The sequence below is a fragment of the Mobula birostris genome, chromosome 7, assembly GCF_030028105.1.
Source record: "Mobula birostris isolate sMobBir1 chromosome 7, sMobBir1.hap1, whole genome shotgun sequence".
Taxonomy (NCBI): Eukaryota; Metazoa; Chordata; class Chondrichthyes; order Myliobatiformes; family Myliobatidae; genus Mobula; species Mobula birostris.
In genome coordinates, this window is record NC_092376.1 from 104172974 (window position 1) to 104195771 (window position 22798).

The window sequence follows — 22798 nt, forward strand, 5'->3', positions numbered from 1 at the left end:
TGAGAAATATTCCTTTAGATAAAATTAAGAATCTTTGGGAACAAGATTTACAGATTTCTATTTCTGAGGATACTTGGAATGAAATTTTTTAATTGGTTAATACCTCAGCGTTATGTGCCCATCATTCCCTTCTACAATTTAAAGTGGTTCATACAGCCCATATGTCTAAAGATAAGCTGTCTAGCTTTATTCTGATACATCTCCCTTTTGTGATAGATGTAATAAAGGAGAAGCTTCACTAATCCATATGTTTTGGACTTGTCCAAGTCTTGAAAAATATTGGAAGTATTTCAAACTTTTTCGGTGCTTTTTAAAGTAAATTTTAAACCTAATCCTTTGACTGCCCTAATTGGTATTGTTGGAGGAAATGATATTATTTTGGAGACACACGATCTGTGTACTTTGGCCTTTATTTCTCTTATAGCCAGGAGGGCATTGTTGCTTAAGTGGAAGGATGCCACCCCGCCTACTCATACTCATTGGTTACATGACGTTTTGTCTTGCTTAACTTTAGAGAAGATTCGCTGTTCAATTTCTGAACCCAGACAATATTTTTTAAGATTTGGGGATCTTTCTTGAAATATTTTCAAAATCTTTGATTTGCTATTAAGCACAGATGTTGGCTAATGATATAACCATATAACAATTACAGCACAGAAACAGGCCATCTCGGCCCTTCTAGTCCGTGCCGAACTCCTACTCTCACCTAGTCCCACCAACCTGCACTCGATCCATAACCCTCCATTCCCTTCCCGTCCATATATCTATCCAATTTCACTTTAAACAATAACATCGAACCTGTATATGTTGAAATGCATTCTATATTGAGTTGGAGTTTATAGTTAAGCAGGGAGGAGTTTGTGTATATACTATTTCAGCAATATTTGAGTAATTTTGTAAATATTGTTTAATTAAGTGTTCTTTGTTTAAATAATTCATTAGGAGTTATAAGTATATGAATGGCATATGTCATGGCACCATATGTATGCACCTTGCTTAAAGTAAAAACAAAGTTAGACTTACATTCCGAATCCATTGTTTTTCTTCCGATTAGTTAGACAAATATCAAACCATTTTTTTAGTAAGCTCAATTTCCAACAGTGTACACGTTTTACTATATGTTAAGGATTTCTTCCTTTTCTTTTTTTTAAAACCTAACAGCTGTTCTTTTTCTGGTAGTGCGTTTAGATTTTTTTGTATAACAAAATTATCTCTTTTCAATATTATGTTTAAATTTAATTTTATATGGATATGGGGTAATTACACTATCTGTAATTTCAATATATTGTAATCAATTATATATCCTACTGTACTCTATTCTTTTATGTAAGAAATTAATAAAAATATTGAAAAAGAAAGATGAATTGTAAAGGAGCTAAAAATCAGGAAAGCACCTTTTAAACCAGAGGGCAATCACTTACAAAAATGGAGACAAAATTACCAGACTACTTAGAAAACAGAAATAAGACTTCTGGTAAATACATGTTAGGCCAAAAAGCCACCTTACATACCATGATGAGTCCACACAGCAAGATCACCAAACACAAAAGAATGTTTCTCCTTAGACACCTACACCGTTTATTTCACATCAACCCTAGGCCGGAGCATTTTTAAAGCACTATTTCCAAAGTCATTGTAGGCAGAAGAATACAGGAAACATCAGTTCTGAAGCAAATCATTCACAATTAGAACACATTTCAATCAAAAGGCAACAGAATAAAAATAAACAGCGTCAGGTGACTGCAATAGTTTCATCAAAATTCTACACTTCCAACAGTACGGCATGAACAATTTCACTGTTCAAGTCCCCATTGAGTAAACTAACTTCACAACAGTTCAGAGCAGAAACAAGATGTTTACGTTTACTGTTCAAACACATCATCAATTCAGATTATTTTCTGCTCATGGAAGTTAACAGCCAGATTTCCAGGCAGTTGAAGTTTTACAGTCAGAGTTTTCATTTGCACCTTGTAATAATATTCTATAAGGCCCAGTCTATCAAGCCTTCGGGTGTGGTTGCATTTATCATTGTCTGATGCTGATGAGCAAGATATTTTCACCCCGGATAAACAGCTGTTTCAGGTGTCTTTGAGAAACCTGCTGATAATCCACCTTGCCTTTTGCTTTCCTTTTCTGTTTCTCACCTGCACGAGACCTGGTCCCCAGGCCCATCTGTTTGCAACTCCTCTCCAACTGATCACAACCTGCAGCTTTGCCTTGCAGAGACAGGTTTATAGTGTCCAAAGTTTGCTGCACAGGCTCTGCTGTAACACTACAGCTCAGACTTTTGCTGTTATCTAGTCCATCTTCTCCATCCACAGTCCTCTTTGGGAAAGAGCCAGTTTGTTCTGTAGCCTTGGAAATGGGTTCCTCACCTTTGGATTCTTGAAGCCTTAGCCGATCAAAAAGCTGCAGGTAAAAAGTAAATCCAGTAGTGTATTTATATAGTGACTGATGACTTTAGTGCAAAATAATAAACAAAATGATACACTAGGTTTGACAGAGCAGATTGAGCACGAGTTAGAGAAAAACTGAGACTTACAGTTATCCCCAAAAGACATTCCTTATGCTAGAAGTGGAAGATTGTTTTTGTATCACATGGAACATGTACATGAAGACAGTTCAGGGATCAGAGAGTAGAACATAAAAACTTGAAGCAAGAAATAATAGTCTTTATTTCAAAGAAACAATACTACTTACCCTGCCAACCGTGAGCACTGGTTCACTGTAAAAAGCTTTCCCAAGAATGGGTTTCCTAAAGGTCTCATCTACATCAACAAGTGCCTGAAATAAAGAAGGAAGAGAGGTCAATGTAGAATTTGAGAATCCCCTGGTTGGAAACAAGATGAAGTTGTGATATCACTACCACCAGCAACAGGCTGGTGCCACAGTATGGCCATTACCAACCTGACACCAATTCAAGAAATCTTTAGATGCCCTGAGAAAGGAAATTCTGATATGAAACCCCATTGATTCCCAAACAAGTCTCAGTTATAGCTTCTGCCCAAGTCCATTTATCAAGCTGAATTTAAAGCATACAATCTATTGTAAATTCCCGCATTTCCATCACTCTGCACCAGTGGTATGCCTTCAACATTAGGCCAAGTCACTTGCTGTGAGGAAGGATACAGTTTTTGCAGATTTGCCTTATGCTAAACCAGCCTTGCATCTTGACACAGAGCTTCCTCTCCCAGTACCACTGGCTGCGCCTTGGTGTATAGTGACATATTGATTTAAATGCTGGATTAACATCAAGTGGCTAGGAATGCTGATCAGGTGTTAGTTCAAATCTCACCTTGGCACTTGGGAGGTTGGTCTTGAGGCACAGAAATAGGCCATTCAGCCCAACACACCCATTCTGCCCTCTTAACATTCCATACACTAATCCCACTTATGCCATGGCCTTCTATGTTTTGCAATTCAAGTACTTGTCGAGAGACTTCTTACATATTGAGAGCATCTGCCTCTACCACCACCTCAGGAATCCTGGTGCAGATTCTAACCACCCTTGTGTGGAAAACATTCTATATCCACTCTAAATTTTCTACCGCTTACCTGTGCCTTTGTGTCTCACCTCTGGAAAAAAGATTTTAATCTTTATCCTTGTTGATAATCCCCAAATTTCATGAACCACCATCAGGTCACCCCTTCACCTCCCATTTTCCTTAAAGTTATGTCATTAAATAATTCTAAAATTAAAATTGCTGGTCTTTAATAGGAAGGGAATCTGCTGTTCCCAAGGTAACCGGTGTGTTACCAGATTCTCACTGACTGCTCTCACAAACTGTTGAAGGGGTAACTTTGAATGACCTTATCACCACTGCCCATGAACAAGTAAAGAGGAAGCTGTACATACACCTAGTCTTGGACCTAGTGCACACAATTGCCTGGGAATATTGAGGTCCTCAGGAGCTCCTGTGTAATATCTCTAGGTCCTTTTGTGAGAGGGAGTAAACTGGGATGGCTGGATTGAAAGACAGCAAATAAATGTTTGTGAATAAATCTTCACACCAGTGGTATTGGTTAAAGGAGAGGATGATTTGCAAAAAGCAAATATTACCATATTCCAGAATTTATCAAATGCCACCAAGAATCCTGAGCAAACACCCCGTAGTCCTTTGAAAGTCCTGATGTGAACGCTAATCTTTATTCTGTCCTGGACACACCGATAGAGTTCACCCAGCGGACTTCCTTCATGAACTGTGTGAAAATAAAACACATCCAGTATTAGCTGCAAGAGTAACTGTACAACTCAGTGAAACGTACATTTAAAATGTGCATAACCACTTCTACCAATATCTAACTACATTGCATAGTCTAACTACACTCACACTTTAAATGACCAATGAATTGAACACTGGGCTCATTAGACCATGCAGATCATAAAGGCCCTGGCTTTACTACCTTACTATGCAACTGCTGGCTTTAGTTCCACTCAGCAAGTTAAAGTAAAACAACAATCTTCCACCACTGTGAGCAAAACCGGAAAGGGCCCCTAAATTTCTGACATGCCTACCTTAATATATCCCAAAGTAGTAGTATTCTAAAGGGAGGAAGAGACAACGTGGCTGACAAGGAAAGTCAAGACAGCATAAAAGCAAAAGAAAGGGCATATAAAGAGTAAAGGAGATGAGTGGGTAGTGGACCTCTGGAAAATGACGCTGAAAGGATAGCAATGGGGAACAAAGAAATAGCAGACGAATTTAGCAAGTATACTGCTGGTGCCTTCACTGTGAAAGAAATACACTATGCTAGAAAATCAAGAGTGTCAGGGAGCAGAAGAGAGTGTAGTTACTATTAATAAGGAGAAGGTCTGAAGATAGTTAAGTTACCTGGAACAGATGGCTTGGGTTCTGAAAGAGGGGGCTAAAAAAATTGTGAAGGCATTAGTGGTGATCTTTCAAGAATCACCAAATTCCGGAATGGTTCTGGACAACTGGAAAATTCCAAATGTCATTCCACTCACTGAGAAGGGAGGGAGAAAAAAAGACAAGAAATTATAGACTAGTTAACCTGAATTCCATAGTTAGGAAGATGTCGGAGTCCTTTAAGCACAAGGTTTCAGCGTACTTGAAGACAAATGATAAAATAAGCCAGTCTTCATTTAGCCTAAGTTAGCATTTTGTGAGTAGTTTTAGACCATAAGACATAGGAGCAGAATTAGGCATTCAGCCGATGAACTCTGCTCCACCAATCCATCATGGCTGATTTATTAGGCCCTCTCAACCTCATTCTCCTGCTTTACCCCTGTCATATTTGACACCCTTAGTAATCAAGAACCTATCAACCTCCACCTTAAATATACCCAATGACCTGGCCAGCACACGTCTGTGGCAATGAATTCCACAGATTCACCAGTCCTCATAAGTTAACCCTTTCATTCCTGGGATCATTCTCGTGCACTGGCTCTGAACTCACTCCAATGACAGCACATCCTCTCTTCGGTAAGGGGCCCAAAACGGCTCACAATACTCCAAATGTGATCTGACCATTAACTTATAAAGTTATAACTTGCCTTCCTTACCACCGACTCAACCTGCAAGTTAACCTTTCGAGAATCCTGCATGAGGACTCCCAAGTCCCTTTGCACTTCTGATTTTTCAATTTTCTCCCCTTTTAGAAAATAGTCTAAACCTTTATTCTTTCTGGCAAAGTGTAAGATTATGCAGTTTCTTACACTATGTTCCATTTGCCACTTCTATGGCCATTCCCCTAATCTGCCTAAGTTCTGCTGCAGACATCCTGCTTCCTCAACACCACATGGCCCTCCACCTATCTTCCTACCATCCACAAATTTGGCCACAAAGCCATCGGTTCCATCATCCAAATCACTGACATATAACGTGAAAAGAAGCAGTCTCAACATCAACCCCTGCAGCACACCACTAGTCACCAGCAGCCAAACAGAAAAGGCCCCTTTATTCCCACTCGTTGGTTCCTGCCAGTCAGCCAATTTCCTATCCATGCTAATGCCTTTCCTGTAACACCATGGGCTCTCTTACCTTTATTAAGAAGCTTCATGTGTGGCACCTTGTCAAAGGCTTTTTGAAAACCCAAATGAACAACGTCCAGTGACTCTCCTCTGTCTATCCTACCTGATATTTCCTCAAAGAATTGTCAGGCAAGATTTCCCCTTTAGAAAACCATGCTGACTTTGGCCTATTTTATCACGCGCTTCCAAATACTCCAAAGCCTTATCCTTAATAGTAGACTCCAATATCTTCCCAACCATTGTCAGGCTAACTGGCCTATAACTTATTTTCTTCTGCACCCCTCCCTTCTTAAAGAGTGGATGAAATTTGCAATTTTGCATTTCTCAGGAACCATTCCAGAGTCAAGTGATTCTTGAACGATCATTACTAATGCCTCCACGATCTCTTCAGCCACCTCCTTCAGAACCACGGGGTATAATCCATCTGGTCCAGGTGACTTACATACCTTCAGACTTTTCAGCTTCCAAAGCACCTTCTCCATAGCGCTCATTTCTGTCCCTTGCATTTCTGGCATTCTGCTAGTGTCTTCCACTGTCAAGTCTGACGCAATATACGTATTAATTTCATCCCCCATTTCTTTGTCCCCCACTACTACCTCTCCAGCATCAGTTTCCAGCAGTCTTGATATTTACTCTTGTCTCTCTTCTACTCTTTATATATCTGAAAAGAACTTTCTGGATCCTCTTTTATATTATCGGTTAGCTTATCTTCATATTTCAATTTTTCTTTCTTATTGGCTTTTTAGCTGTCTTCTGTTGGTTTTTTAAAGCTTCCCAATTCTCTACCTCTCTTGGGAACCAGCACCAACCTGATTTTCACTCTTCTATCTCCAGTTGTAATTTGTAATGCAAACCCTGGTTACTGTTTGGATGCCTGTATATATCTTCCATCAGGGTCTTCTTACCTTCGCTGTTTTTTTAACTCCAACCACAAGGATTCTAATCTTCCAATCCTATGTCACCTCTTCCTAAGGATTTGATTTAAATTTTTACCAACAGAGCCACCCCACCCCTTCTGCCTACCTACCTGTCCTTTCCATAGAATGTGCATCCTTGACTGTTAAACTCCCAACTATCATTTTCTTTCAGCCACGACACAGATGTCCACAATGTCATACAGTACCTGCCAATCTCTATCTGCGCTACAAGATCACCGACCTTCTGTATACTTGCTGCATTGTATATCATCTTCAGTCCTGTATTCATCACTATCTTTTATTTTGACCCTTTGTTACACTTTTAACATCCCACTGGCTGCAATTGTGTCCCACTATCTGCTTGTCCTTCCTCACAGTTCTGGGCCCCTTATCTATGAAAGGATGTGCTGACATTGGAAAGGGTCCAGATGAAGTTCACAAGGATGATTCAGGAAATGAAAAGGTTAGTGTATGAGGAGCGTTTGATACCTGTGGGATTGAATGGGGGTGGGGGGGGAGAGGACCTTAATGAAACCTATCACATTTTGAAAGGAAAGAGGGTGTAGAGAGCATGGTTCCCATTGCGGAGGAATTTAGAATCAGAGAGGACAGCTCAGAATAGAAGGACTTTCCTCAGAATAGAGATGAGGAGGAATTTCTAGAGTTGGCATGGATAGGATTTTTCCATTGAGAGTAGGGGAGATTCAAACAAGAGGACATGAGTTGAGAGTTAGGGGGCAAAAGTTTAGGGGTAACACGAGGGGGAACTTCTTTACTCAGAGAGTGGTGGCTGTGCGGAACGAGCTTCCAGCAGAAGTGGTTGAGGCAGGTTCGATGTTGTCATTTAAAGTTAAATTGGATAGATATATGGACAGGAAAGGAATGGAGGGTTATGGGCTGAGTGCAGGTCGGTGGGACTAGGTGAGAGTAAGAGTTTGGCACGGACTAGAAAGGCCGAGATGGCCTGATTCCGTGCTGTAACTGTTATATGGTTATAGGATGGTTAATCTGTGGAATTCATTGCCACAGCACGCTGTAGAGGCCAAGTCATTACATATATTTAAAGCAGAGGTTAATAGGTTCATGATTAGTAAGGATGACAAAGGTTACAAGGAGAAGACAGGAAAACGTGGTTTCGAGGGGTAATAGAAGACAGAGCAGACTCACGGGCCACATGGCCTAATTCTGCTCCTACGTCTTGTAGCCTTTCTCTCAAATGGATGAAGCCCACCTATGTCCATTTCCTTCACATACCTCACCCTGACAAACTTCTACAACAGATGTTTACTAAGCAAAAATTGAGCTAATGGAAGGACTCATGGGGCCAGGCAGCATCTGTGGAGAGAAATGGACTGTCAACAATTGTCAAGATGAAAAGTATCCAACCAAAATGCTGACTGTCCATTTCCCTCTACAGATAATGCCTGACACACTGTTTTCCTGTAGCAGCTCTATTTTTTTTGCTCCAGATTTCAGCATCTGCAGTTTCTTGTGCCTCCAGGAGTCTACTGATTTATTAATTGAGATACAGTGCAGAACAGGCCCATCCAGCCCTTTAAACCGCACCGCCCAGCAATCCCCCAATTTAATCCTAGCATATCATGGGACAATTTACAATGACCAATCAACCTACCAGCCGGTACGTCTTTGGATTGTGGGAGAAAACCAGAGAACCCAGAGAAAACCCACGTGGTCACAGGGAGAACATACAAACTCCTTACAGGCAGCAGTGGGAATTGAACCCGGGTTGCCTGTAATATAGCGTTGTGCTAACCACTACACGATTGTGCCACCCTAACCTGATCTAATGATCCAATTCATCAAACTTCCTGCTTCTAAGGGGAGAGGTCGAGATTTCTATTATCTGCTCCACAAGCAGAAATATTCAACTGGAAACAAGAGAAAATCTGAAGATACTGGAGATCCAAGCAACACTCACAAAATCTGGGAGAACTCAGCAGGCAGACATCACTTATGGAAAAGAGTACAGTCGACATTTTGGGCTGGAGAAAAAAAAAGACGAGGAGTCAGTGTAAGAAGGTGGGAGGAGGGGGAGGAAGGAGTACAAAGTAGTAGGTGATGGGTGAAACTGGGAGGGCAGATAGGTGAAGTAAAGAGCTGGGAAGTTGAGATAAATCTTTGTGGTTATTTGTTATATGTGCTCTGATATACTAGTCCAAACCAGACAACTTGAGCAGAAGTATCTTATGATTTGCAAGGCTGACAACAGAAGATTTGCACTCTTTCTCATATTTTATAACGTAGAGGGAGGATCTGCAACCCATCAAGTCTGTGCCAGTTCATGAGCAATCCCATTCTCACACATGGAGACCCAAGAAACCGAAGATGCTGGAATTTGAAGCAACAATGTATTGGAAGAACTCAGTACAGCATCCGCAAGAAGTTGTTGATGTTTCAGAGCAAAACCCTCCATCACAACATTATGTTGCAATTTCAAACCAAAATGACAGCTCCTCTCCTCCTACAGATGCTGCTCAACCCACTGAGTTTGACAGTTATTTCATTTTCCCAGGTAACCTATTCCCCACTTCGATTCTCCTGATGTTACCACCATCCAACTACATCAGGACCAATGAACCTACGAACCAAGAGGTCTTAGGGATGTGTGAGGAAACCCATGCAGTTACAGGGGTAATGTACAGTATAAACTCCACATTTACAGCACTGGAATTCAGATGTAACTGGGGTCCCTGAGCAGTGAGGCACAGCTCTGGAGTGGGGAGTTCAGTAGGTTGATTTTATAATGTAAATATGGCTAAAACAGGGAATGAAAGGATGACACAGTGGAGTAGCTGGTAGAAATTTAAAGAAAGAGTGACTTAAAAGAAATATTTTAAAATTAGAAGTTGCATTTACACAGAACCTTTTACATTCTTGGAACAAATCAAAGTACTGCCACTCACTTTCAGTGAGTCCCCACCAATCTGCAGGAAAATCCAACAGCCAAACGATTCTTATCCTTATGCAAATCCCACAAGAAGCTGAAATAACTAACCAAATCTTCTCATTTGGTAGAGCTTTAACAATGAATGTTGCCCAGAACACAGAGCTGTGTGTCCAACAGTTGAGAAACATGCCTTCTATACTGTGGGGACATGTCTTCCTATATTCTATTCAGACAAGACTACCAAGTGAGTCCAGGTGACACAGCCAACCACAAAGATGTAATGTAAAGTTACATCTTATGAAGACAGTCCCAGTAAAGGTGAAGGAGCTGAGAGTAAACTACTGAACCTCAGATGCTGTCTATAGCCCATGCGTACCTTTTGTTGACCGATAACGAAGCAGCCCTAAAGCTGGTCATGGAGGTGTCCATGGCCCACACCATAATGCGCTCCCAGATGGAGGAGGCGAGCTGCTCCTACAGGGAAACAAAAAGCAAAGGTCAGGGCATTGAGATCAAGATATCTCCCACTGACAGCCAACCCATTCCAATCACATACAGGTACATGGAGTTTCAGACCTGGAATGGTTAAACACCAAGACTTTTGAGTTCCTTTCCATTAATCTGGTTAACTGAAACTATGGTACCACCAGTGCTAACCTACACACTCCATGACAATGACTGCCCTGCTGAGATCCTAGAAATTAAGAAATGATCCCAATCTCATCCACATACACACACTTGCCGGACACCAAATTCCTCAAACAGGAACACCACTCTCAGTTCTATCACAGCAAGAAATTAAGGTAAGAACCAAGAAAGTACCCTAAGCATCTCAAGAGTCTCCTTGGGAAATGCAACACTTTCAATCTCTTCAAAGGGAGCACTGTGGAAAACAACAAATGGAGTGCTGAGCCTTCTGAACAGTCCACGCATCTGCCTGAAAAGCACCTCTCACGTTCCACTGTAGTCTTAGTAGCCACATCAGAAACAGAGTGGTAGCAAGTCATCCGTTAACCAGGGGACTGCCTAGAACTGGCTATACTACTGTACCATTCTTCAGGGTCCACATTTGCTGCAGTTACAGTTGCAAGAAGTTGGTGAACCCTTTGCAATTACCTGGTTTTCTGCATTAATTACTTGTAAAATGTGGTCTGATCTTCGTCCAAGTCACAACAATAGACAAACTCAATCTACTTAAAATAATAATACACAAACAATTCAATTTTTTCTCAATACTGAGTACACCATTTAAAATATCACAGTCTAGGTCCTATCAAAGTATGTGAAGCTCTAGGGTTACGCCTTCTACATAAGATTTGTTCCGATCAATGAGGTGAGATTGGAGGTATGAGTCACAGACGTGCTCTGCCCTATAAAATGACAATGTCAGGCTAATAACAGAGCCTATTTTTCTCAAGAAAGGTCTGTTTATGTGCACCATGTCTCGATCAAAACAACGTCCAGAGGACCTTAGAAGAAGAATTGTAGAGATGCATGAGGCAGAAAAGGCTACAAAAACATTTCTAAAGACCTGAGTGTTCATCAGTCCACAGTAAGAGAAACTGTCAACAAATGTAGGAAATTCAGTACTGTTGCTATTCTCCCCTGAAAGTGAGAGTGCTGCAAAGATCACACCAAGAGCACAACCTGCAATGCTGAAGGAAGTGAAAAAGAACCCCAAGGGTAACAGCAAAAGACCTGAAACTTAATAGAAGCTGGTTGATGCAATAAGACGATGATCCAAAGCATAAGAGTAGTCAACAGAAATGGATTAAAAGAACATTTGTGTTTTGGAATGGCCAAGTCAGAGTCCACACCTTAACCCAAATGCAATGCTGTGTCATGACCTGAAGAGGGCTGTTCGTGCAAGGTATCCCAGAAATCGGTCACGGCTATCCCTCGAGGTCTTCATTCTGTTGATCTACTTATGGGCTCTCAAGTGACTTCTGAAACAGTTTTGTATGGAGGAATGGTCTGAAATTCTTTCTTGGCATTGTGTAAGTCTGATAAGCAGCTACAGGAAATGTTTGGTGGAGGTTATTACTGCTAAAGGGGGTTCTATCAGTTAAATATAAGTGTTCACATATTTTGTCCAGCCTGGACTATGTAGGATTAAACAATGTGTTTAATAAAGACATAAAAGTATAATTGTTTGTGTTATTAGTTAAGGCGGATTATGTTTGTCTATTATTGTGACTTAGATGAAGATCAGACCACATTTTATGAGTAATAAATGCAGAAAAACTGGTAACTGCAAAGGGTTCACAAACTTTTTCTTGCAACTGTATATCAATTTAGTGACACTTCTTCACCATTTAATACTTCCATCTAGACTACTTATGCGGTCCACCTCTGTATTCTGTAAACCTAGGTAAGGGAATAGAAACCCATGTACCCAATTGTATAATCTTTCAGAGACATAGTCACAGCTAAGCATTGTGATATCTGCTTATAATCTCTAGTTTGCCTTTTGCAGATCATTAGATAACCTCACACTGCTTCCAAAGATTCAACCAGAATCTCAGGCATGCTCAGACACTATCTGAAAACAGAATACCCAAAGAATATTAAAACAAAAGTGTGGCTAACAGTTCCACATTTCCTGTTCTCCCCTCTCACCTTTCATAAAACGTGGAATGGTAAACATAACTTTCCAAAATTGAGAGAATTTTTAAAAACTATACTAAGGAACCTTCAATGTTCTCAACTAATGCTTTAAAGGCTATGATGAAGATGCTGTGACCTTGGTGGATTTGTCACATTTAAGAACTTACTCTTTTGTTTTCATTACTGTTATTTTATTTAGTTCCTCAGCCTGCTTCAGGTATTGGTTTTCTTATACTATCCTGCCTACCATTTTCATTTTCCATAATAAAATGACAGGCAGTCAACATTCAATACACTCCATGATACCTCACACAACTCCACATTTTTGCTAACAGTGCACTGTTTTGAAGTCTTGTAAACTTTTCCTCATGGTCCCTTTCTATAGCTTGCTGTCTTCTTTTGCTGTTTATTGTGCCTCTCCCAGATACCAGTATCCACTACGGGTCTTGGCCTTTCAGCCTCACTCTGTCCCTTATTGCTTTAATCATCCATTCCTGTTGTTGGGCAGTAAGATCAAGACTACAGCACATCCCTTGCAGGCAGGAATTCCCAACCTTGGTTAATGATAAGGGTCAATGGCATAATGAAGGTGGGGAGGCCCTGCTTTAAGGTATAAACAAGGTTCTCTTTCCCATTAAGCTTGTTTTTGAAGACATCTCCCTGATCTACCAAATAACCCAGTACAAAAGCATAGATAGGGTCAGCCTCTTTCCGAGGGTAGAGGTGGTAAAAGCAGATATGATAGTGGTTTTTATGAGGCATTTAGACAGACACATTGGAAGAATATGGATTGTGTGCAGGCAGATGGGATATATTTCATGTGGCTGAAGGGTCTGTTCCTGCACTGTAGTGTTCAATGTTTTGTATATTTTTCTCTGCCTCATTGCACAGAAGTCAGCAGTACCCAAATTGATTTTTGACAGTGGTTTAAAGCTTTACACAAACTTAATCTCATTATCATTAAGAGATAAATGATCAGCCAGTCTAAGGCCATCAACTAAATCTGTTACGTTACTCATTACTAAATCTAACATGGTTAGATTTAAGAAATATTTACTGCTGCAGCAAACACTCCTACACAATCTCCAGACATACGTTACCTTTCAGAAATAAGCCAGTCTCCTGATTAGCAGAAACCATAGAAATATTAAAAGAGCCTTATATTCTGCAATTGTGTTCTGTAATTTCATAGCAGCTACCAGTGTTCCCTTTTTTTTAAAAAAATGCAGCCCCATCATCTTAACTCCTTTTCCATTTCTACTCTTGGTCCCCTCTAGCTAGTTACCTCTGATATAGCCACTTCAGTGTCAGAGTCATAATGTACAGAAATAGGTCCTTCACCCACCATTGTCGATACTGACCACCAAATTCCCATCTACACTAATAACACATGATCCAAAGACTTAGTCTTGGCACTTTAATTGTGTGTCTCAGGCACTTAAAAGTTGTGTAAGTCTGTCTCCACCACCCCTCAGGCAGGGCATTCCAAGCACCCTCTGCGTGAAAGACACCTCTAACATGGAGAAAAGATAACGGTCTACCATAAGCATGCCCATGATAATTCTGTACACTTTTTGTCAGATCCTTCCTCAGTCATATCTACTCAAGGAAAACAAACCGAGCCTATTTTCTCCTAATAACTGAAACATTCCATCCTGGGCAACCTTGGCGAATCTCCTCCATCATCCAAATGTGGTGACCAAAACGGGACACAATATTCTATCGTGGCCTTACCAAAGTTTTATAAAACTGTACTATGACATCCCTGCTTTTACATTCTTTGCTTCAGTGAATGAAGGCAAGCGTGCTTTCTTTATCACCCTAACTACCCGGTCTGCCACCTTCAGGATCCCAGAACTTGTACACCAAGACCCCTCTGCTCTTCAATACTCTCAGGGCCCCATCTTCCATTACACTTCTCCTAGTTCTATTAGATGTCCCAAAAGGTATCACTTTACATTAATCAGGATTAAAGTCCATCTGCCGCCATACTGCCTAATTTGCCAGCTGATCAATATCACCATCTGGACTGTGACTATCCTCCTCAGAATCCACAGTCTTTCCCACAGTCTACAGGTTTGGGATGGGAACTTCACATCATGAAGCTTTCTGCTGGGATGGTATCAGACCTCGTAGCTCTGACCTTCCACAGGAAAGCCAGCAATCCTGCTTGGGGCTCTCTGATCAGCTGGAAGCTGGCCAGAGGACTATACTCATAGGCATATGCAAGACAAAACCTACAACATGGACATGAAAGCCATGAGTTAAAGAATACCAAATTCAGCCAAAGCAGTTGGATGCACATTGAGTAATAGAATGAGAAGGCAAGAAAGACCGAATAAACACAACTGAACACAGGCAGCAAAGTTAGGGTGGGGACGGAAGGTGGGTTAAGGTGGACACGGTGGCAAAGCTTCTTTTGGTCCTCACGGCATTTCTGTGACCCAGGTGCAAATGCAGATTTTCCCATATAATATATTTAATAGTTAAAATGATCAGGTTCATCATTTGCTCACAGGAATAACAGCAGAAATATGTGGTTCTTAACTTGAATCTTGACCCTCCTGAATGTTTTTTTTTTGAGGGTCTCATCAACGAAATAAGAGAAGTCACTGGATGCAGTATATTTGAACTTTTAGAAAGTTTGTGATAAGGTGCCAAAATTACCCTACGTGTGACGAGGTGGTTAGTAGACAAGAGTGGTCTAAGTTGGGATAACAGCTAGAAAACAATGAAAGATTTTTACAGAAGTTTTCAAGGAGGTTATCGAGAAAGTTGATGATGGAAAAGCAAAGGATGTTGTCTACATGACTTTAGTAAGGCTGTTGATACAGTCCTGCATGAGAGGCTGGTCGAGAAAGTTCAGCCACTTGGCATTCAGGATGAGGTAGTAAACTGGATTCAACACTGGCTTTGTGGGAGAAGCCAGAGAAGTCTGTAATGAGTGGGGATCAGTGCTGGGACCATTGCTGTTTGTCATGTATATTAATCTAGATCAGGGGTTCCCAGTCTGGAGTCAACAGACCCCTCTGTTAATGGTAGGGGTCGATTGCATAAAAAAAGTTGGGAATCCTTGATCTAGATGATAATGTGGTAAACTGGATCAGCAAATTTGCAGGTGACACTAAGATTGTGGGTGCAGCAGTCAGCAAGGAAGGCTATGAAAGCTTGCAGTGGGAACTGGACTAGTTGGAAAAATGGCAGATGGAATTTAATGCATACAAGTGTGAGGTGTTGCAATTTGTGAGGACAAGGATAGATCTTACTCAGTGAACGGTATGGCACTAAGTGTGGTAGAACAGAGGGATCCAGGAATACAGATTCATATTTCCTTAGAAGAGTGGTAAAGACTGCTTTTGGCACATTAGCCTTCATAAATCAAAGTAGAGTACAGGAGTTGGGATGTTATGTTGAAGTTGTATAAGATGTTGGGTTTTATTTTAGATGATCATGCTGATGTCTTCTGTATTAGTGTCAGTAGAAAAGAGCAAATTTTAGATTTCTAAACAATCTTTTTCCAAAACAATATTAAACATTACAAGGAAACTTTTGTATTTTGTTAAAGAACATATTAAGTAATAGACCATTTTTCAAATAAAAACTTCATTATTTTGTAGGTATATAGCCCAGTGTTTGATTAAACAAAGATAACAAACAGGTGCTAATGAACTGTGGCAAGTTCTCAAAGATGCCTGGAACAACCTATCAGCTGTTTTTCTTATAAAACCGCACAACAGTGTACCTAAGAGAATTAATTAAGTTTTGAAGGCAAACAGTGGTCACATCAAATATTGATCTGATTTAGTTTTTTACTGTTTACTGCTCTTTATGTTTTTTAATTCATTACTTCTGAAAGCACATTCACTTTACAGATTGCTTTTACATGTGCCTAAAACTTTTGCACAGTACTGTATACAGAATTCTGAGTGGTATAGATAGAGTTAATGCAAGCATGCCTTTTCTACTGAGGTTGGGTGAGACTAGAACCAAGAAGTCTTAGGTTAAGGGTGAATGGTGCAGTATTTAAGGGGAACGTAAGGGGGAATTTCTTCACTCGGGGGCGGCGCGAGTGTGGAATGAGCTGTCAGTGGAAGTGGTGAATGTGGGTTTGAATACAACATTTAAGGGAAGCTTGGATAAGGTATGGAGGGCTATGCTCCAGATGGGACTAAGCAGAATAACAGTTCAGCACAGACTAGACTAGCCTATTTCTGTGCTGTAGTGCTCCATAACTATTCCTTTTCAGGTGATTAGTGGTGTGCCACCGGGATCTGTATTGTGGCTCAGGTTGGTTCACAGCCAGCATCAATGATATGTATGAGGTAACCAAGTGTAACATACCGAAGTTTACTGATGATAGTAAAGATGAAATAGAGCCTGGGTTGCAAGGAAAATGCACAATGTTCAAGGGAATATAGAGAGGCTAAGTGACAGACATCCTCTCTGGTACAGGAAAATAGAAAGGCAAAGTATTTTCTAAATAGTGAGAGTTGAAAGGTGTTGGGTGTTAAGGGAAACCTGGGTGACCTTGTACACAAATCACTAAATATCAACATACCACCAAACTCATCTGTAGTTAGCAGTCACTGTTCTGGGGAAATTGAGCACCTTACAGTTAAATGCTGGCCATTTCACCGGCTCCAGGAGCTTACTGTTGCACTCATCCCCACTGTCTACAACCCCAAGCAGAAATGCCAAGGTCGCAGTGGGAGAGCTTTACAATAGCACTAGCTCTCTTCAAACAATGGTCTGGATGGTCTCTTCATCCTGGCAGATGTTCAAGGAGGCTGTCACAAACGGAGAAGACACAGACTTCGAGGAATATACCTGATCTGTCATCAGCTACCTCAGCAAGTGTGTAGACAACGTTGGTACATCAACAACGGTCACCTCACAGCCCAACTATGAGCCTGGCTGAATGCAGAAATGCACTCCCTATTAAAAGCCTGGGACGCTGACTCCAAGGCTGGTGACAGAACAGTTCTCATAGCAGCCAGGAGAAACGTCATAGCATAAAAGAAAAAATGAAAGATAGTGCTCGTGGCTTCATTGTCCATTCAGAAATCTGATGCCCAAAGGGAAGAAGCTGTTCCTAAAGTGTCGAGTGTGTCTTCAGGCTCCTGTACCTCCTCCTTAATGATAGCAATGAGAAGAGGACATGTCCTGGGTGATGGGGGTCCTTAATGACAGATCCCGCCTTTTTGGAGACGTCCTGGATGCTGCATATGATGGAGCGGGCTGAGTCTGCAACTTTCTGCAGCTTTTCCCGATCCTGTGCAGGCTTTGATGCAGCCAAGTAGAAGGCTGTCCACGGTACATCTGCAGGAATTTGCAAGAGCCTTTGATGACATACCAAGTCTTCTCAAATTGCTGTTGCACCCTGCTTGGTAACTGCATCAATATGTTGGTCCCAGGACAGATCTTCAGAGATGTTCACACCCAGGAATTTGAAACAGCTCACTCTTTCCACTGCTGATACCTCAGTGAAGACTGGTGTGTGTTCCTTCAACTTCTCTTTCCCAATTCACAATCAATTTCTTGGTCTTACCGACGTTAAGTGCAAGCTGTCGTTGTGACACCACCGAAGCAGCTGATCTATCTCATTCCTGTATGCTTCTTTGCCCACCAGCTGAAATTCTGTCAACAATAGTTACATCATCAGAAAATTTATAAATGCTATTTGAGATCGGGTCAAGATGGTGCCAGCGAACCACTCTCCAGGCGACACCCTTCAGATAGCCAAGCTGTTCACAATTATTTCACTTTCTCTACATCTTCCGGTTGTTTGGCTATCTGTTGGAGCCTGTGGCATACAGTTTGGAATTCGATCGAATATTTAGTGCTGTGTTATCCCCAGAGACAGCAGAGCACGAGCTACCTCATGGAGAAGACCAAAGACAGACATCAGGTCATGAAGAACTCCATTTCCAAGTGTCGAGGAAGAATGAAGCATCCAGGCAAATGCAGGTGGTCAGCACTCGTTTTCCACCAAGGCTACGGAGTTGATGGCTGTCAGTAGTTGGGTCAGGGGTGTATGGGCCCAGCATGGTGGCTGCTCTTCACAGAAGGACTGAGTTTGTGCTGCCACCCTCTTCAATGTCGACAGAAGGATGTTTTCAAAATTCTCAGATTTATGTGATGATTGGACTGCAGTTTACTCTGGTCTCTTTCTGCTTTCTTTCTTGTTGCCAATTAGCAGTTGGGCAATATGTTATTTTTTTGTGGAAGGGAGGAGTTGGGGATTTGGGGTCTGATGTTCTGCTGGTGTTCTTCTGTGTGAGTGATGTTAGTTTTTTGTGTGTGTGAGAGAGGGGGCTGGGGGATTTGATGCTAAAGTTGCTGTTCTTTTCTGCAAGTGAGGGGATTGTGGGTTTGATTGTTATTGTCGCTGTTTTTTGAGTGGGAGGGTTTGCGTTTCTTTTTCATGTGGGGGGGTTGTCTTTCTTTCAAAAACAAAAACATGTTTTTTCTGTATTTCATGGCTATCTGGAGAAGACGAATATCAGTTGCATTGTACATGCATACTTTGACAAAATATACCTTTGAACCTTTGAGCAGTGCCTTGGGACACAATCAATGGTGTAGAGAGCACAGCAGGAGGCTAAGCACACATCCTCAAGGTGCACCAGTGCTGCTTGTCAGCAAGATGTTATTTTCCATCTGTGCTGTGATCTCCCGATGAGGACATCAAGGATCCTGTTGCAGAATGAGATAGAGGCCCGGGTTTTGAAGTATGTTGATTAGAACTGTGGGTATGATGGTGTTGAATGCTGAGCTGTATTCAATAAATAGCAGCCTGATGCAGGTATTACTATTGTCCAGGTGATACAAGGCTGAGTGGACAGCCAGAGAGATTGCATCCACTGTAGACCTATTGTGGTGACAGGTGAATTACAACAGGTTAATGTCCTTCCTTAGGATGAAGTTAATTTTGGCCGAGAAAGCACTTCATCACAGTAGATGTGAATGCAGCTGGGTAATAATTGAGGCAGCTCACCATGCTCTTCTAGAGCACTGGTATGATTGTCAGCATTTTGAAGCCCGTGGGAACCGCTGACTGCAGCAGTGAGAAAATAATTTCCTTGAACACTTCTGCCAGCTGATTGGCATGGGTTTTCAGAGCCCTGCTAGGTAAACCATCAAGGCTTGATGCCTTGCGAGGGTTCACCTCATGAAAGATGTTCTGTTGTCGGTCTCCAACACAGATCACAGGATCACCAGATGCTGCAGGAATTTTCACCAGTGTGATTTTATTCTCCCTTTCAAAGCGCACATAGAAGGCATTTAACCTGTCTGGGAGTGAAGCCAATTCTATCTCTAACCTCAATTGGAATTATTTTATTGCTCTTAAAACAGCCTTCCACAGGTTGTAACCAGACTACTTGTATAGTTCTGGATCACCAGTCCTGAATGCCACAGATCCAGCCCTCAGCAGACTACCAATCTCCTGGCTGATCCATGACTTTTGATTTGGTTATGACTGGCATGTTCTCGAAGGCACACACTTATCCACACTGGTCTTGATGATGTCGGTGACAGCTGTAGAACATTCATTCAGATTCGAAGATGAATCCCTGAATATTGTTCAGTCCACCAACTCAAACCAGTCCTATAAGCTGTCCTCTGCCTCCCTTGACCATACCTTCTTGGTCCTCACTACTGTTGCTGCAGTCTTTAGTCTCTGCCAACTCACCAGCAGCAGAATTACAGCCAGGTGATCAGACTTCCTACATACAATGGGCATGTGAACTGAGCTGCCAGACAGAGTTTGAGGGTGGTACAATAATAAAATTTCAGACACTGAGACAAGTACAAGGATGGAAAAGATTTAGCAGTACACGGATTTTTTAAAGAACTATCTTAATGTAATTATACAGGTACCCCCCGCTTTTCGAAAGTTTGCTTTACACCATTTCGCTTTTACAAAAGACCTACATTAGTACCTGTTTTCATTAACCAAAAGAAATCCGAAGAGGATTTTCACTTTTACAAAAAAAGGCAAAAAGCGAAAATAGCGTTCAGCGTTTGTTTTGCAGTGAGATTTTCACTACGATTGACAGTGCTGCAATGATTGCAGAAAAGTATGACTTTAATTTTAAAAGGGCAGGTTTGCAGGATGTTTTGAGTGTTTACAAAGAACACTATGATAGAAAAATGCATGAACCTTCCAGTGTGTTCGCTGTCTTTCCGATTCTGGTAAGTGAAACTACACTGTACATACATTATTTCTACTTTATATAGGCTGTGTATTTATCATATCATTCCTGCTTTTACTATATGTTAGTGTTATTTTAGGTTTTATGTGTTATTTGGTATGATTTGGTAGGTTTTTTTTGGGTCTGGGAACGCTCAAAAATTTTTCCCATATAAATTAATGGTAATTGCTTCTTCACTTTATGCCATTTCGGCATAAGAAAGATTTCATAGGAACGCTCTACTTTCACATAGCGGGGGAAACCTGTATATGACATGATCTATCTCAATGGTGTATTGTGAAGGGTTAATTTACCTGCCAGTTGAAAGCCACTTCCTCCGCACTGGTTGCCAATGGACCTATCCCAAGGATGTAGCAATTCTCTCCCATTGGCTGGTTTTTGCGCCACAGCACCAGCCTCCAGTTCAGGGTATTCAGGGGTAAAAGAATAGCCCATGCAAGAGCATCGGTCTCTATTCACTAGGGGTTCCCCTTCAGGCTGGTTCATGACCAGAGCTGACTTTTACCTAAAATTAGTATGAAAAACTCCTGACCTAACCACTCTGCACTGGCTTCCTGTATCTTTTAGAATTGATTTTAAAGTTGTCTTACTTGTTTTTAAAGCTCTTAACAACTGGAACCAGAACAGAAATGGTTTTGTTTTATAATCCTGTTCAAACTCTCAGGTCTTCTTTCACTGGTCTCTTAAATTTAAACAAGATCTCTCAAAAGATCATTGGCAGGTCACCTTTTCTGAACCACAGTCCTAAACTGTGGAATTCAATACCTAAAGCTATAAAGGGAAGGAAACTCAACTGCCACTTTTAAACACCCTCCAAACCTACATCTTTAACCTTGCTTTTAACTAACACCTTTTTGTCTTTTATTTGTGCTTCATCCCACTGTGAAGTATTTTGAACAACATTACCTTTGTCTGTGAATAAGTTATTATTTGTTTGGTGTCTCTAAATCTGCACTCGGAGTTCAAAAGAATGAGGAGAGATCTCATTGAAACCGAAGAGTGTTGAAAAGCCGAGACAGAGTGGGCAGGGAGAGGATAATTCATCAGAAGGATGCCAGGGCACTGCTTTAGAATAAAGGAAAGTCCCTTTGAAACGGAGGTGAGCTGGGAGTTTTTTTCCCAGCAGGAGGGTGATGAATGTGTAGAAATCATTCGCAGAGAGGAAAGTGGAGGCCAAGTCCCTTAGTGTACTAGAGGCAGAGAATGACAGGTTGTTGATTGGTGAGCAGGGTTAAGCGTTACGGTGAGAAGCCGGGAAAATAGGGTTGTTAAAACTCAGGCTTGATTGAATGGTGAGGCAGACTCGATGGCCTAATTCTGATCTTACATTTTATAGTCATTTCAGTCCTAACGGACTTGTGCTTTATTTTGAGACCGTGCCCCCTAATTCCACTATCTGCTGCAAGGTGAGACCACCCCACGCGTGTCCGGGCCCCGACACGTTGCCCCTGCCCAGCCGCCCACCCGGCCTCCACTCACGGGCCATCCTGGTTATCACGTTCTTGGGGGCGCGGTCCCTCCGGCAGCATCGCGGCTTCTCCTCGCTGCTCGGCTGAGCCACCATCAGCTTCTTGAGCCGCTCGATCCTGTCGGGGTCGGAGGCAGCCCGCGCTGCGCGGCGCCCGCCGCGGGTCCTGGCTGGGCCCGGGATGCGGCCGCGGGGCCGCCGCTGCAGGAACGACTCGTACTCGGCTACGTTGTTAAAAGTGCGCACGGAGGGGAAGGGCAGTGGCGGCGGCCGCGGGCTGTACAACGCCAGGTACGGGTCGAAGTGCGGTGAGCTAACGTCAAGCTGCCCTCCGTCCACATCCTCGTCCGGCTCGCTCTCACTTCCAGCCGCCGACCCCGGCCTCCTCCGGGTCTCCGCCATCTTCACACTGCTCCCGCTCCCGCTCTGCAGCCTGGGTAATCGGGGCAATAGAGCACTTTCTAAGCCGCCATCTTCACATGGCTCCCCGCTCTGCAGCCTGGGTAATCGGCCTCCGGTGCAATAGAGCACTTTCTAAGCCGCCATCTTTAAATTGCAGGCGTTATTGCAGCCAGGTCAAGTCTAATGCTAGAGAACATAAGTATACCGCGAAAGTATATTAACATGGTAAAAAAAAATATAAACACGAGAAGCTCCGCACATGTTGAAAATCCAAAGCTACAGAAAATC

General features: G+C 41.9%; 1 protein-coding gene across 1 annotated transcript; it reads right to left on the bottom strand.

The window, feature by feature from the left end:
* Nucleotides 1-1554: 1554 nt before the first annotated feature.
* On the bottom strand, nt 1555-22543 carry lsm11 (LSM11, U7 small nuclear RNA associated). The gene is made up of 4 exons (XM_072263550.1): nt 22120-22543; nt 4061-4200; nt 2701-2784; nt 1555-2409 (listed from the first exon to the last, which is right to left on the bottom strand). Exons 1-4 carry the CDS (start codon nt 22508-22510, stop codon nt 2026-2028), a joined length of 999 nt encoding a protein of 332 aa, XP_072119651.1. The 5' UTR covers nt 22511-22543; the 3' UTR covers nt 1555-2025.
* Nucleotides 22544-22798: the final 255 nt, after the last annotated feature.

Bases quoted from the DNA above. Each gene is read 5' to 3' on its own strand.
- lsm11 (XM_072263550.1), bottom strand. From the start codon at position 22,510: ATGGCGGAGACCCGGAGGAGGCCGGGGTCGGCGGCTGGAAGTGAGAGC. The intron at 4,201-22,119 runs GTGAGTGGAGGC...ATTTTCACACAG, and splicing joins CGTGATAACCAGGATGGCCC to TTCATGAAGGAAGTCCGCTG. The intron at 2,410-2,700 runs GTAAGTAGTATT...TTTTACCTGCAG, and splicing joins CAGTGCTCACGGTTGGCAGG to CTTTTTGATCGGCTAAGGCT.